Genomic DNA, 18,541 nt, shown 5'->3' with positions numbered 1-18,541 from the left:
ATAGCAAAATCTAAAGGTGTGATCACATTGAAAGCCTATAAGTGCAAATGCACGTCAGATCATGTATGAGCTAATAAAACAAAATCTGGAAGGAGACATTAAAACACGTTGTGACTTGCATGTAGCTGCTCACACTGAACGCAACCAGCAAGTGCACGCGTTCACTGTGAGTGTTCCAATCGCTCTTTCTAGATTTTGCGTCTCAACTGCGCGTTTGGTCGTGCATAACCTGGCGTGCACTTGCACATATACCCATCCAATGTAATCATACCCTTGGACACATCGTTCAACGACTTTCGTTCCAGACGCACCAGTGACAACGTACCTTCAACGACTATAGTCTATTACTGAATATTCTCTACGAGGATCATTTCATAATTAAGTGATACTATTTTTTAGGACTAATGAAAACTGCCCTTAGGAATAACGGGTGCGGCAGCAAAACTTCCTTTTTTAAAGTGAACGCCATTCAATCAGCTGATGTAGTAGGCCTACAGCAAATTTGGTCTCGTTAGAGAGGTCAGATCATAAAGTTTTCTTCCCGACGAGATTTTCAGTCACCTTCATGTATTGGAAAAATTTGAAGCGTGCATTTGCAGTTGAGACTTATTTTTCGAGCGGATGTTCTGTGATCACAACCCCGCGCGCATTTCGAAATCGCTTTAATTCAGCCCCTTTGGCTACTGACCCCGACCGGAAATCAGTTGTTACGTGGGTCACTACTTTCAGACAAACTGCAAATGCGACAAGACGAAGAACTGAAGTCCCTCGGCCCATTAGGTCACCTGAGAACATTGAGGCAGTGAGAGTTTCAATGTTGCGATCACCTAGGCGTTCTGCGCGCAAACATGCATCTGCTCTTGGACTTTCCGATCGTTCTGTGAGACGAATTATTTCATGATGATCATCATTTCCATCCATACAAGATGGCAAATGTGCAGTGACTTTCTGAACGTGACTTCAATTGAGGGAACACTTTCCAGAACGCCCTATCTTAATTAGGAGCGATTTGGAGTGGCCAGCCCGATCTCCCGATTTGAACCCTTGTGCTTTTTTCTATGGGGTTTTGAAATCCCTTGTTTATGTTAATCGTCCAAGGACCCTACAAGATTTGAAGACCAATTGCTAACATAACGCCTGCAATGCTAGCAGGAGTCATGACAAACGCCAGAAATCGGTTTACTTAGTGTATGGAGAATGGGTGACGTCACCTACCTGATTTTATATTCAAAACTAATTGAAGCAAAACTTTATGTATCTACATTACAAGAAATAAATACAAACTTTCTGATCGATACAAAAAGTTCTATTTACTTTTAAAAAAAGGAAGTTTCTCCGTCGCACTCTGTAATATAACTTATTTGAATTTAAATGATAAAACCTAGACTCACCAGCACTGAGATACATGCCCGACAGCAGCGACCCCACCCAGGCCACTGTGCCTTTGCCGACACCGTAGTAGCTGACAAATCGGGGCATGAACACTCCAAACGTGTAGGCAATGCCGTCGACAATCAGGTTGCACATGAACGACGCAAACACTACCACCCAGCCATAGCCGCCGTCCGGGGGCGGTGGAATGTCGTGGTACTCGCAGTAGGACACCGCATCCGCCCCCTCGGCCGCACCCGCCCCTTCGGCCCCGCCCGGGGGCGGCGAAGGCGGGTGACCGTCCGTGCCGTCTGTCAGCCGAGCCAGCTCTTCGCTGCACGAACATTCGCTTTCCGTCTAAGAAGAAACAAACAAAAACAACACTGTTAGATTTCGGTTTCAAATCAAATTTAAATTATTGCTTCCAAATAATACACACAAACTATAGGCTACATAGTACAGTGCGTTCGGAAAGTCGCTGTGCAGTGGAATAGATACTACTTCATGTCACTTGGTGCACAGGGACTTTCCGAACGCACAGTATTATATTTGAAATAAATCACTTAAAAGTACAAAAAAATACATAATTTCAAAAACAACAACAAAAACAACACTGTTAAATTTCGGATTCAAATCAAATCAAATTTATTGCTTCCAAATAATCTACACAAAAACTATACATAATATTATATTTAAAAAATCACTTAAAAATACAAAAAATACTTCATTTAATTTAATCTAAAAAATTATCGGCTTAACTAGCAAAACCTTACTGGTTTGTGTACTGGCAACGAGTAACAAAACCAGTTTGAAAATTAGAATCGTATATCGTACTATCTAAAGTTAGATTTTAGGTTAATCCAAGTTTTACCATAGAGAAAATAAAGCATAAGAAGATATCCCATGGTATGGAGCGTTTATGTTGCAATTTTTACTGTTAACTCAGGCCGATAGCCCTAGATCCATGTAGTTCTCTTTTGCGCTCTTAAAGAGTTGAAACTAGTATTGTGATAAAATGAAATTTTACTTGACATATTCTATCGACTTGTCGATCGAAAATCGGCTTGAAATTTGGAACATAATACGACATAGGATATCTTCTTAATTTGTATGCTATATTTTCTTTATTGTTGTACACAAGTTACAATACTGTGATTATTTTTGAAATTCAAACCGTCTAGAAGAACAAACAAAAACAAGATTTAGGTTTGTGTTTTGGAGAGGTTAATACATGTTTTACACAAGTTACTATACTGTGATTATTTTTGAAAATAAACCGTCTAGAAGAACAAACAAAAACAAGATTTAGGTTTGTGTTTTGGAGAGGTTAATACATGTTTTACACAAGTTACTATACTGTGATTATTTTTGAAAATAAACCGTCTAGAAGAACAAACAAAAACAAGATTTAGGTTTGTTTTTTGGAGAGGTTATTACATGTTTATCGACAGAGTGAGAGAAAAAGTTTGTACAGGAGTGAAAATTCATGGGGAAACGGTAGATATGCTTCGTTTTGCAGATGATATAGCAGTAATGGCAGAAAGTGAAGAGGAACTACAGAAAACACTGAATGAAATGGACAGAATAATGGAGGAAGAGTTTAGATTGAAAATAAACATCCGAAAGACCAAAGTGCTAATATGTTGTAGGACAGGAGAGAACAGCTCAGCAGTAAAGCTAAGGAATGAGGTAGTAAATGAAGTGAAGGAGTTCAATTACCTGGGTAGCAAAATCACAAGTGATGGAAGAAGCTGCAAGGACATTGCCAGCAGAATTGCCCAGGCTAAGATTGCCTTCAATAAGAAGAAAAATCTATTCACCTCAAAAAACATAAGTCTCGACGTAAGAAAAAACATGTTGAAAACGTATGTATGGAGTACTGCAACATATGGAAGTGAGGCGTGGACAATGGGGGTGAGAGAGGAAAGAAGATTGGCTGCATTCGAGGCATGGTGCTACAGAAGAATGATGAAGATCAGTTGGAGAGATATGATTACAAATGAGCAAGTTTTTGAAAGAGTGGGAGAGAACCGGAACTTCTTGAAGTGGATCAAGCAAAGAAGAGCACAGCTGATTGGCCACATCATCAGACGTGACACTCTACTGACAAGGATAATGGAGGGAATGGTTGAGGGAAGGAATATGAGAGGAAGACCTAGGCTGGAGTATATGAAACAATTGCTACGGGATATGAGATGTGGATCATACTACGAGCTGAAGCGGAAAGCGGACGACAGAAAAGCATGGAGAGCTGCTGCCAACCAGCCCTACGGCTGTTAACCCAAGAGAGAAGAGAGAGATTACATGTTTTACACAAGTTACTATACTTTGATTATTTTTGAAAATCAAATCGTCTAGAAGAACAAACAAAACAAGATTTAGGTTTAAGTTTTGGAGAGGTTAATACATGTTTTACACAAGTTACTATACTGTGATTATTTTTGAAAAACAAACCATCTAGTAAAACAAACATACAAGAGTCAGAATTCGGTTTGGAGAAGTTAGTAATGATTCTATAAAGTACCTAATATAGACGTAATTTTTAATTGCTTTGAACTTGAAAACTGAAAGGCTTTAACATTCATATAATTCTGACATAATAGTTTGAATAATCAGATAACGGTTTTCTCAAAACCACTACATTTTTAAAAACAATTCAATATATTAATTAATATATTTTTTTATAGACCTATTGTATTGTATTTTAGATAGTTTGTACTTTTTACGTTTTAATTGCTTGTTTGTATTTTTTAAAGGCAGGGAATAGATGTATTTATTATTATTATTAGTTTCGGTGGTAACAAGATTATCAGCTTACTGAAGATGGTATAAACTGGACAGTTCTCTTGTGTTCATTTCAGTTCAGGATTTCAGGACAAAGAGCTCTAATCAACAAAGCTATCTGCTTTATCAAATGATAGACAAGGATAGCAACACCAATATCAATCAAATACGGCCATTATCACTATAGTGACCACTCCCAATTCTGCCAGTAGTACCTTAGTTCATTGAATTAAACCTACTGTATGAATGTATATAATGTGTATATAATACTGGGTTCAAACTGAATTATATTTATGTCAGGTCACCAACGCTCGTAAAAATCAATTTAAAATCCTATCAATTTCCAATTCATTACTGCTATCGATAATAATTGATGACAATTAATTGTTCCTCGTTAAAAAGGTCCACGCTTTGAAAGATCATTGAACTATAAAGCCATGGCAAAATATTGGCAGTTTTGTCACGCTAATATCTCAAACTCATTTATCTTCCTATCCATTGTATGCAGATTAAATGGAAACGTGCCATTTTCTGTCAATTTTTCGAGTCTTAAAATATTACTGTGCATTGTTTTATTCAGAGGTTTCATGCGAATAAAAAATTATGACAGATTTAAGAGAACAACTTTCTCTTGTTGAATTATTTTAAACTATGCTAAGGCTCTAGTGACATTCATTGCAAACTATCAGCGGTCCTAATAAATGCTAAATAAATAAATTCTTATAAATAACAACGCTGCCTATTCAAGCAATGTTGAACGTTTGAAGTGAATCTCAATATTTATTATTCATTTAACCAATAATACACAAGTCGTTAGAATGATTGGGAAATTACCAACAGACACCAATATGTTCTTACCTGTCTATTTAGCCTGCTAATACAGATCAACAGATACAGGTATTTTTCAACTTTCTGGGCCGTATTTATTGAAAACAATTCTCAAGAATATTCTTGGCCAAGCACTATTTGGTTGCCTAGCAACTAATAACATGATCCAATCAGAATAATTTCTGTAGTCAACCGCACGAAAATAGTGCGTTGAAAATCGGAACAGATGAGTGCAACGTTGCCAAATAAGAGTTGAGCAACATTGTCTACAGCTGATTATAAATGAGAATGAATTAATATTTTTATAATACACCTGACGAATTGGCAACATCTTCATCTAAATTCGGGAGAGAAACAGCACAGTATATCCTCATTTTTCTCTCCCAATCATTATTTCATTGACGTGCTTTTTTGCATAAAGGAAGAATAAATTTAATATTGATTATATATATTATATAGTTTCAATTGATTATATAGAGCGAACCAATTAAAATTTTTGCATCCCATCCCGAAAATGGGTAGCCTGGTTTACTAATTTGGCAAACACATATGTGATGCATTACTCGTTTTAATCTGCAATTTAATGTGGGGCAAAGTTGTAAATAATCCGGATAATAAAAGTGAAAACACCCAGTTTTTTCTCACAAATAAGGATATTACAACAGTTCTATTCAAGCATCCACTTAGGTTTTTCATCCAGGAACTTGTTTCATAAAACATTCAGAAATCTTGTAGAAACACCTGTCTTCAGAATGAGTACACACTTTGCACAATAAGTATATTAAGGTGCGTACAGATATAAGCGCTGCGAACATAAGCAATTCACTTTTAATCAGCTGACTATATCTGTATTTTTACAGAAACGGTAAGATACAGATATAAAAAGCTTAGCATCAGCTGATTAAAAGTGAATTGCTCATGTTCGCGGCGCGTAAATCTGTACGCACCTTTAGACAAACACAGAATAAAGCATATAATATTATAATGAAGGTGAGAATTGGCTTATACATGTACAGGATAGCTAATTCACGAATGACGTATCATCACGTCTCAACTACAAAACTGATTAACTTGAAATTTTGCTTAAAGATTCTTAACTTTCCGAGGATGGTTATAGGTCTATTTTAAATTCTTCAAGATTTCATTACATCAAGTTTTCAATTAGTCATGCTCCAAGTTTGTTATACTTTGCTTGAGAGTGGTCATTGGTGACCTATCGTCAAGAGCTTCAAATATAGTGAGGTCCACGTTATAATGGCAGTGGAGAAAGATAGGGGGACAGCGTTGCCGATTCTCTGCCTCTCTATGGAGGATATAGCTGACCGATATAACATCAACTGTTTATTCTTGTTAAAAAAGATAATCAATTACATTTTATTCGTCGATAAGACATGTTTTCAATGATTAAATAATGAATTTGCATAATCATTGAGTTAAACTATTTTGTTAATCTCTATAATTATATAAAAATGAATGTCTGTTTGTGTGTTAGTTTGTTCCCTATAGACTCAAAAACTACTTGACAGAACGGCATGAAACTTTGGGGATATGTTGTGTGAATATTGGGAATGGTTTCTGACCAGAAATTTCAATAGGGGGGCTAATAATTATTATTTATTAATCCATTTACAGACCTATGTTTTGGGAATTTTCGGCCGAGTGGCTACCTATAATAATTATAGGTATGCTAAATTATTTAGCATCTAAAATTACCAGCTGTATAATAAACACGTCACCCTGTAAATTGTGAACTAAAATTGTGTACTGGTATTAAAACGTTAGTGTATTTGATAGGTACCAGCTGTGGATAATCGTTCCTTAGAAGACCCATACAAATAATTATTATCACTCCCCTATCATTGAGAAACTGGAAAATGTTGAATAAAAATTATTCATCTCATGAAAGAGAGTTGTTCATATTGCATTCATTAATTACTGAAGAATGACAGACTAAATTAATCTGTTTTTTAAATTCATCTTAGCTTATATTCATCCTAAAATGGAAGATGGAAGGAATATGGAATTTTGTGTAATTCATCAACAACTATGAAAACATTAAATTCATCTTTGAAACACTGATTTAACCTAGGTATCTATTTTTTTTTTAATTCAACACTTTACTGATAGATATTACAACCAACTGATTGAGAAGAATATGTTTTCGGAATAATAAATGCTGCATGCTTAGTCATGCCTTGGAAATATGCCTTATGTCTTAGAAAACATAGGAAGTCCGTATTGAGACGTAAATGAAAATATTGATTTTCCAAATGAAGTAAAGTGTGACATGAGATACATTGACTTTTTGGCGGTACGAAGTTCGCCGGGAAAGCTAGTCAATTCTATTTCTACATTGTTCAATAACAATCTGGCTAAGTTGCGGAGCTACAAAAAGAGCTAGCTTTATCTGCTTTGTCAAATACCAGACAAGGATAGCAACACCAATGTTAATCAAGTGCTAACTTTATGACGTGATAGACCTCACTACAGAATGCTCCACATTTGCATCAAATCTTTTCACAACTGACAAATGGTTACAGCAGATGGAGCTAAGTGGAGCACACACTGAAAAAAGATGTCCGACGAAAGATAATTGATAATCTACGCAAGTTCAACTTAGCTGTGTAAATATTTGTCAGGATGCCAGAATCACTTCAATAATATTTTGGTCTGTATCCAAGAAGCTGCTCCTCCCTTTAGTGATACAGTGAGGTCCACGTTATAATGGCAGTATCCGATCAACATTGGTGTTGCTATCCTTGTCTATCATTCAACAAAGCAGATAGCGCTATCCTTTTCTAGCTCCGCAACGTCGCCAGATCGTTTTCCAACGATGTAGAAAAATAATCAATTGATATTAGACATATAAGTACCTCACTAACAAAATAACAATAATAATAATGGTAGATTATGATAAAACTGAATGTGATATGATTGTTGAAGCCCCTCAATTATGTATTTATTTCATCCCACAATCACAATATCAAATTAATTATTGGGAGAGAATCAACAGGATAGACCCAAAACTATTATATATAGATATATATTATACTAGTAGTTCTGTGAACAGTAGACCTCACGCAGTATTCTCATCCACAAGTACCTGATTGAAACTATAGACCTTATGGAAATACAGCAATAGACTGACTGGCTTCTACACACATCTGTGTAATCACTTGTCAGCTGATTTATGATGAATAATAATTCTATAGTCTGATTTTTACTCTTATATGGCGTATGAAGGAGGCTCCTTTTTCCTTTTATATTATCCTTGAAATGCAAAATTTCCAAAAACCTTGTATATACGTTGACGCGCAATTAAAAAAGGAACGTACCTGTCAAATTTCATGAAAATCTAATACCGCGTTTCACCGTAAATGCGCAACATATAAACATTTAAACATTAAGAGAAATGCCAAACCGTCGACTTGAATCTTAGACCTCACTTCGCTCGGTCAATTATAGATAAATTCCAAGTAATGTAATCATTACCACAGATTCTAGATGTTTATTTAGTCAATGTCAATACTTTTTGACAGAAATAAATTGAAATTGAAATAAATCCTGTACCCAACTTCCTAGTATTTTCTGAGGAACTTTACTCAACCCAAAATCCGTCTACAGCTGAAAACAAATCCAATGTTGTCGTGGAAAAAGAAACCACATCCTTGATCCTTGATCCTTCTTATTCCAGCCACGAAAATCTATTTCAGTTCTCGAAGGAGAGGAGAGAAAAACAGGGCTACCAACATTTCAACAGGATGAGGGGCTACCACCACATGTTGCTCATATATTCACACACTCCTGTTCCAACACGAATTCCCAGTCACATTCCCCCATATGTATCACCAGTACAGAACAGAGCAAGATGTTACCGAAGCAATACATAATAAGATACTGTTTAAAAGGATTTATGTTGGAATAAGAACTAGCTACCACATACATAACTCAAAGTAATGTATTATTAGGCTAGCTTCACACGCATTCGGTTTCATTCGGTTCGGTTCGGTTCGTTACCGAAAACTAATGAGGCTTTCATACATGTCAGGTTTTAATTCGTACGGTTCTAATTAGGTATTTTCTTCTCAAACACAGCTGTGTTTGGATTTTCACAGTTCATGCTGGTATATTTAAGATATAACAGCTGGTGGTAAATTGTAAGATGTTATTTCTTGAACAACGATTCAAAGTTGATTAAAAATGGTGAATTATTTGAATAGTTTATTTTTGATTATGTTAATTTTGGATGTTCAGAGAGATTACTTTTTTTTAATTGAAAATTTGTTCCTTGTTTTGACACATGGTATATATTATATAAACTTCATCTCTTCTCTCCATTTATGAAATCATGAAATATTCGTGGAAAAATAAAACAAAAAATAAAACAAAAATAAAAATTCTCCCTGAGTTTTAATTTATATATTTCATATTTTTTTAGCAAACTATTCATTGAGAAAAAAAATTTCCTGTGAACTAACAGAAATGAATTGACCATATGATTTTGACTTGGAAAATTTTGAAACAGATAATCACGATATCAGGCGATAAAATAAAAACAAAAAAGACAAGCGTGTGTAAAAGACTTTGTTTTTTCCTGTTTCCCTAGCAACGAATTCGTATATGATGAAACCTATTCGTGTCGAGGGGGCGTTCGGTGCTATGCGGTTGCTATTCGGTACCGAATTCAAACCGAATCATCGTTTCACACTTATCGGAATTTGCCTAAAACGAACCGAACCGAAAGTGTGTGAAAGTAGCCTCTCGCTAGCAACGAATTGAAACCTGATGGAATTTATTAGAGTTAAGTGGGCGTTCGGTTCTATGCGGTTTCTATTCGGTACCGAATTCAAACCGAATTACCATTTCACACTTTGCCGAAAACAAACCGAAATCGAAACGAACCGAATGAGTGTGAAACTAGCCTATGCTACTCAATATAAATAACTACTGATTGTGACTAATAAATTTTAAATATTACAATGAAGTCAAGTCAAGAATTTCCAGTTCAATTCACTCACGTTAAGCCATGTTTTACAGTGAATTTCTGCTCTGCTGGGTAGAAAAGCAATATAAAAATATTTATTTATTTATTTACAATGCAAATGACACTAATGTAATAACATTGGAAGCTAAAAAAATAAGATAGTCCTTGTGCTATTTTTCTTCCAAATTTATAGGTGACAAAGTCCAAGATGAGGTTAGAATTTCACTTGTACAATTTTTATAAAATTTTAGTCCAAAATAAACATGAAAAACTATAAATTTTGAATTTAGATGGCTTGAATTAATAAATTGATTAGAAATATTACACTCAATTATCACTTATAACGAATAATATTGAGTTATTTAAGAAAATTTGGAACCATGCAAAAAACACAAACTTGTAAACACAAGAAATATAAAGAACAATAAGACAATATTAGCGTATTTCATTATATTTCTTTTCTCAATATTATTGTAAAACTCTTCAGTCTGTATATGATTTATCATATTATTTTACTCTTACAGGTAAATAGAACATAAGGCTAGACACACACCAGTTAGTCAAGAAAATACAAGACACGTTTAGTCACAATACTTCACATAGTTGCTTATGAACACACACATGTCTAATTGCAATGACTAATCAGTGTGTGTTGCTTTATAAGCAAGTATTTGAAGTATTGTGACTAATCGTGACTAGTATTGTCTTGACTAACTGGTCTACGCCCACCCCAAGTTAAATTTTGTTTTGAGAGACATGTCTAATAGCAATGACTAATCAGTGTGTGTTGCTTCATAAGCAACTATGTGAAGTATTGTGACTAATCATGACTAGTATTGTCTTGACTAACAGGTGTGTGCCCACCCTAAGTTAAATTTTGTTTTGTTAAACACATGAATGAAGAAATCTGAATCTCCCACACACACTCTCTCTATCTCTCTAGCTCGAACTCTATCTCTAAACCTACCTCAACCTCTCCAAGCCCAACTCACCACAGACTTTGAAGTGGAAATCCTGATCGTCATTCTCAGCCAAACTGAACTGTCCAACTTTTAGTTGAAGTACCTACAACAGTGCTCTTCACCACACAACTCTTCAGAGAGACACTCACTTCACACCATCAGAATGGGAAGCACTGATTGTCGAATACAAGGAATACCGCCAGTTCAAAGTGTGAATCCCAGCCGACAACAACAAAATCACAGCTCAACTTCTACTACTCATCTACTTCTCACAAAACTAAACTACTTCTCCTCATCGCGTTCAATTGAAGCCTATTTATGCCGGAGATACATATGCGGGCACTTGATTATAATACGTTCAAGTAGACTAACTTATTATGTTGAACCAAGGCGGTTGATATCAAGCTATACCACGTTATAATGGCAGTGGAGAAAGATAGGAGAACTACGTTGACGATCCTCATCTTGTCAATGCCTTCTATAGACGGTAGCTGATACAGGTTGATTGATGTAATATTTACTGTTCATTCTCGTTTAAAAATTTAATCGATTACATTTTATTAAGCAAGTAATTATATTTTGAAGAAGTTTTCCATGACGAAACACTATATAATAACTTTGTTGTAGTTCAGACAATGTGTTACTTGTGAATATTTGAAAAAAAAAACACTTACACATCAGGCTGATGAAACTCCTCTCAGGAGTGAAATGCATTCCTCAATACTCCAAGAAAAGTAAGTGTTTTTTTTTCAAATATTTACAAGTAACATAGTGTCAGAACTACAACAAAGTTAATTATATCTTTCAATAATTTCGTAATTGAGATGAGATATTATATTAATTATTAATTCTACATCGTGAAAAGACGATCTGGCAACACAGCAAAGCAAGAAAGAGATAGCGCTATTAGCTTTGTTGAATGATAGACAAGGATGACAATACCGTTGTTAATCAAACACTGCCATTATAACGTGGACCTCACTATAGCTTATTATGTTGTAACAAAGCTACTATAGTGAGGTTCACGTTATAATGGTAGTGGAGAAAGATAGAAGAACAGTGTTGCCGATTCTCTGCCTTTACCAATTGAGGAGGAAATCTTGAAAGATAACAATGAAAGTTCATTGAATATCAAGTATCACATTTTTTTTCTTGTGCTTCCACAAAATTGAGAAGAATTATTTAATTTGTCAAAAATGCACAGTATAGAGAGGTCTACATTATAATTGCATTGGATAACGATAAGAACACACCGTTGCCGACACTCTGTCTTGTCAATGCCTTCTATAGAGGATAGCTGATACCGGTTTATCTGATGTACTATCAACTGTTCATTCTTGTTTAAAATTATTATCGATTACATTTTATTTGTCGATTTTATGAATGATTGCTTAAAATTATTATCGATTATATTAATTTATTCGTCAATTTTATAAATGATTAATAATAATACATTTTCATAATGGAGATATTTGAATACGTTTAACGTTTTAATGGCAGTATTTGATTTGATTAGCATTGGTGTTGCTATCCTTGTCTATCATTCGACAATGAAGAGAGCGCTGTCCTTCTCTAGCTCGGCAATGTTGCCAGACCCTTTTTCAACAATGTAGAAATATAATCAATTAACAAAATATCTTATCTTAACTATGAAGGTTCTAGAGAGAATAAGACTAATATTTTTAAAGAAAGAATAATATTTTTTGTAAAAATAGAATGGTATTGACAACATCAACGTCTTATTCTTTCAAATATGGAGAAATATTACAACATCTCCTCCCATACAATCAAATTATAAAAAATAATATTTATTCATTAAAAATATTTTTCTTGAACAAAATATGATTGATTATTTTAAACAGTTAATATTACATCAGATATACCGGTATCATCTTTCCTCTATGTAAGGCAGTGACAAGGCAGAGCTGTCCTCCTATCTTTCTGCTCTGCCATTATAACGTGCACCTCCCTATAAATCCTAAAAAAATGGCGTATATCCAATGCATGTGGTTTCAGCTTATCTTTGCAACAAATAACTCAGATTGCTATAGTGACCCCCTTCAGCAAATAAGTCAGCATAGAATTAAAAAGAATAGAATAGAATGAATTCTCTTTTGTTGAGGTGGCGAAGTTTGGACATTAATGTCCCCTCTACCACTTAACCACGGATGCTCTCTAATAAGAATTCTGACAGTTTGAAGTATAAATTTATTCATTCATTTATTGTATAAAATACAATAATCATAATACAATTATGACATTGGAGGAAAAACTAGGCTGAGCCTGTACTATTCCTCTCCAAAAATTTTGATAAAATGTTAATGTTGTCCAAAATATAAGGTTATGTAATCTCACACTGCTTCGTCACTTGATTTTCGGTCCAGGAATGATGATTTAAAATTTTGAAGGTTGATTTTATACTCTAAATAAATCACAGAATGTATCACAATAAATTAAAAACTTGAGAAATATTGCACTTATTTGAAAAATTTGAATACAGAATCAAAAACCTACTCACTATTTGTTATTTACAGCTGTCTGCTATTTATACATCCACTAGTCTCAAAGTAAATCTCACTTTAAATAGTCTCTTAAAAAGTTGGATCGTTCAATTCGAACAGAACTGCAAAATATGCGTCATTCTTTTCAAGCTACTACTGTATACTATAAATTTAAACCAACTTCAAATGAAACAATAAAACTGGACAGCCAAATTGTGATTGTTTTAGAGACACTCAACTTGAACCAATTTTACTGAGACTACTCTACTGAAAATAGATTCAGCACCAACTATTATATGGAACCTGAATACATTTTTGAAAACACATAAAACACTATTTCAAACGTACAGTGACTCATATAGCTCATCTCCACATCCTAGCAAAAAGAAAAAGATAAATGATTGAGGAGATGGGAATAAGAGAGAGAAAAGTTAGAGATTATAAGTAAGACTGAGAGAGAAAAGCTCAAGATAATGTGTGTTGGAAGAGTATAATGGTGAGATTAACAATACTCAAGTAGTCTGGTTTGATACACTCCTATTTTGGAACTGGAAAATATCATGATATTTTATATCATTTATCAAAGTTGAAACTATTTGTCATTTTAACTTGAAATTGATCAAAGTTAAAACTATTTGTTATTTGAACTTGGAATTTATGTGGTTTTGGTAATAAAAAATACTATAACAAACTGGATTCAAATTGAATTGAGTTTATTTCGTCAAAATTATACATGACTGTAACATTTTAAACACGGCACAATAATGTTTGCAGCACAAACATAACAAAAGTGTAAAATAAAACTCAAGATATCATGACATTTGAAGTAATATAAGAAATTTATATAATAATTATATTTATAATAGTAATCGATCTTTTCATTTTTATAAGAAATAATAGAGATTGGTATTAATAAATATAGATAGATATAAAATGTTTTAGGCTATACAGTTGAACTCAATGTTAATCATAAATATAAATTTGATTCCAAATAACTTCAACACTCAATTACATAAAAAAATCTATAAATAGTATAATTTGAACAAATCTCCACTTCAAAACTGAATCATTATTAATAAATAAACGTATGGTTAATAATTTGATGATTCACAAGATATAAATTGTCTCATGTTAAACCTATTGTTAATAATTTTATGGCTTACATCATAGAATATATAATTGATATAAATCCGTACAGATAAGTGTACATTATATAAGGACTAAGATACATTAAACATTACATGTGTTTCGGATGGACACGTTAAGCCGTCGGTCCCGGCTGCCTAAAAAGCAGTCGTTAGGTCATGTCAGAGGCCCTGAAATTGATCAGCTGCGACCTGAAAACTCTGACACCAGACCTGAGCCAGCCAGGTCACTCGATATTATTATTATTATTATTATTAAACATTACAACTCATTAGAAAAATTAAACCATGAAAACAAATAGCAATTTTTTGGGGGAGTCCAGTACCATAGGATGTAGGCTACTAACACTCGAAATTGTTGAACTTAAGCTGAGTATCTCAAACTTGACATGACTAGAGGAACGAGAGCATGACCCATATTTTCATTTGACCTTGACATTGCTTTAGCAGGTGGCTGCATCGATTCCACGACCCACTCTCATTTACCGCATCTTAATCTATAGTGAGGTGCACCTTATAAAGCAGTACTGTATTTGATCAACATCGGTATTGCAATCCTTATCTATCATTCGACAAAGCAAACAAAGTGCTATCCTTTTCTACCTGTGCAACGTTGCCAGATCGTTTCTTAACAACGTACAAATATAATTAATTAACAAAGATTTCAACTCAAATAATATTGAAAAATATATACTTTCTTGAAGGAGAAAAATATAGCAGATTATTTTGAACAAGAATGATCGTTTCTTAACAATATACAAATACAATTAATCAACAAAGATTTCAACTCAAATAATATTGAAAAATATATTCTCTCTTGAAGGAGAAAAATATAGCAGATAATTTTGAACAAGAATGAACAGTTGATATTACATCAGATATACCGGTAACAGCTATCCTATATAAGAGGCAGAGAATCGGCAACGCTATAGTGAGGTCCACGATATAATGGCAGTGGAGAAAGATAGGAGAACAACGTTACCGAACCTCTGTCTTGTCAATGCCCTCTCTATAGACGATAGATGATACAGGTTTATTGATGTAATATCAACTGTTCATTCTCGTTTAAAATAATCAATTATATTTTATTAAGCCAGAAAATATATTTTTCAATAACTTCATAATTAAGATGAAATATTTTGTTAATTAATTACCAATTCTACATTGTTAAAAGACTAACTGGCAACAGAGCAAAGCGAGAGAGAGATATCGCTATCCGCTTTGTTGAATGATAGACAAGGATAGAAATACCATTGCTAATCAAACACTGCCATTATAACGTGGACCTCACTATAGTGGGATGAGGCGTGAGTGAGTGGCGCCTCAAAGACTGCAGCTTTGAGGCAAAGAGTGTGAGGTGTCTACTATGTCTGTAAACGATTTGTTTGTTCTCTTTTTGTTGTTTTCACCCCTGATGCGCAACTATCCACTCTCTTTCTGTGTGTGTTAACTGATGACTTGAGTTTCAGTTGCCTTGAATTTCCTACATTGTTTACAAGACTACAAAATTAGACAATTATCACACTACAGTATCAAGTTGTAAATTGATCATTCCAATCAGTTACTGAACGTTTAAATAAATCTTGAAATAAAAACACACTCATATAATCGTCAAATTCTACGGTTCTACAGTGACTCAGTTGAATTTTTAAATAAATCTTATCAATTTATATACCTTGATTCAATTAACGAATTCAAGTTAAACAATTTTATTGATTCAGTTACGGAACGGTTACATCTTGATTCAACCTATTAATTTATTGATTCGGTTACGGAATGGTTACAATCTTGATTTAGACTATTTATTCCAGGAGATGTATTGAACAATATTATACAATTTAGCTTATTAATTCCATGAGATTTATTGAAGAATTATACAATTTAGCTTATTAATTCCTTAAGATATATTGAAGAATTATACAATTTAGCTTATTAATTCCATAAGATATATTGAAGAATTATACAATTTAGCTTATTAATTCCATAAGATATATTGAAGAATTATACAATTTAGCTTATTAATTCCATAAGATATATTGAAGAATTATACAATTTAGCTTATTAATTCCATAAGATATATTGAAGAATTATACAATTTAGCTTATTAATTCCATGAGAATTATTGAAGTATATTATACAATTTAGCTCATCAATTTCATAACATGTATTGAAAAATTATACAAACAATAAAATCACACACTATTATAAATGTTGTGATGTACAACCTTCATGATTTCAACAACAATACAAAAAATACCCATGAGAAAAGTGTTTGAAATACAGTGATTAATTTCCTACTACAATATATTGATTTGTAAATACAGTACAGTAAAACGTGTAAATGAATAAATAAATAACACTCCAAGAATTTCAAGCTGGAATCAAGTTAGCAGAGGTCTTCCCACCATTTAAAAGAAGATACTTATTTTGGTGTTGTTCTGTTTCTACTCTATTAAAATGATAAATAATGTTAATTATGATGTTCCTACTGATTTGTGAATGTATAAACAATGAACATAGAAGTATAATAAATGAAATAAATAATATTCCACAAATTTCAAGTAAAAATTAGGTTACAAACGGTCTTCTCATCATTGAAAAATATACTTATTTTGTTTTTATTCTGTTTCTACTGGATTACAAATCATAAATAATGTCAATGAAACATTGGAATTTTGTCAAGAAATATCAAGAATTTATTGAAAAATTATATGAATGTTCTACACCTATGTTGTCATCTTCAGTGCCATTGATATCCTCATGAAGATTACACCAAAGGTGTTGAATCATGTATGAAATTTTTCAAGAAATTTGGGATACCTCTAGACAACATCCTAGGGTTTCATTATGGATAAATATCACTACATTTCACCAACAACAATATCTGAAGATAAATCATGTTCTTCTGATTTTTGAATTGATAAACAATGAATATAGAAACATAATGTCACAATCAACAAGATGGAATCACCAGGTGTTACCCCAAGATATCAGAAATATTATCCCCATTTTACACACCACCATCTTTCTATTTAAAATAATGAATATTTATCTATCAATACATTATCTGGACTCCAGAGAAATTGATTTCTACGCTACTTCAAAAATCACACCACCATCTTTCTATTTAAAATAATAAATATTTGTCTATCAATACATTTTTTGGACTCCAGAGAAATTGATTTCCACACTATTTCAAAAATATCATCTCCCTTTCACACACCACCATGGACAAACAATAAACATAGAAATATAATTAAGATAAATATAACACTCCAAGAATTTCAAGTTAGAATTTTCATTCTTAAATACAAATATTTGTCAATCAATACATGTATCTGGACTCAGGTCGACGACACCAAAACAATTCCTTGCGACGATACAGTCCGTATCCCGTATCATGCAACGCATCAGCTCTGTTGCATCTGTAGCCGACTGAGCCGACGTCGCGTTTCAAATTACGCACCTCCCAGTCAAAGTTACGCACAGAACTCTCAGCGCTACGCACCGTGTCAGCTGTGCTGCGTATTTGGCGTTTCAAGGCGTTGAACTCGTCCTCACGGTCCCAGACGTCCAGCAGAGATCTTGTGGCAGCCATTTTTCGAGAAGAAGTTAACGGAGAGTAGTGAAAAGTCAAGATAATTGGGAAAAATCCTGATGAAATTCAGGAAAATCGTTAGGGTAGGAGTACTGAATTGAAAGGAATATGATTGAGATTAGCAGAGAATCAAGAAAATTGGGGAAAATCCGAAAGAAATTCAGGAAAATTGCTAAAATATGAGTACTGAATTGAGAGGAAATTGACGGAGATTAACAGAGAGTCAGGAAAACTGGGAAAAATCCGAAAGAAATTCAGGAAAATTGCTAGAATATGAGAACTGAATTGAGAGTAAATTGACGGAGATTAACAGAGAGTCAAGAAAATTAGGAAAAATCCTAATGAAATTCAGAAAAATCGACAGGAAA

General features: G+C 33.6%; 1 protein-coding gene across 1 annotated transcript in view; it reads right to left on the bottom strand.

The window, feature by feature from the left end:
- LOC111058380 (monocarboxylate transporter 12) overlaps positions 1-18,541 on the bottom strand; it is a 119,594-nt gene that overhangs the window by 32,228 nt on the left and 68,825 nt on the right. The window contains exon 2 of the mRNA XM_039432018.1: positions 1,392-1,728. Within this exon, the coding sequence (XP_039287952.1) occupies positions 1,392-1,728 (337 nt within the window). The remainder of the gene's footprint in view (positions 1-1,391; positions 1,729-18,541) is intronic.

This window comes from Nilaparvata lugens, chromosome 7 (assembly GCF_014356525.2).
Source record: "Nilaparvata lugens isolate BPH chromosome 7, ASM1435652v1, whole genome shotgun sequence".
Classification (NCBI taxonomy): Eukaryota; Metazoa; Arthropoda; class Insecta; order Hemiptera; family Delphacidae; genus Nilaparvata; species Nilaparvata lugens.
The sequence above is the reverse complement of the archived record's forward strand: the minus strand, read 5'-3'. Positions and strand labels throughout refer to the sequence as shown.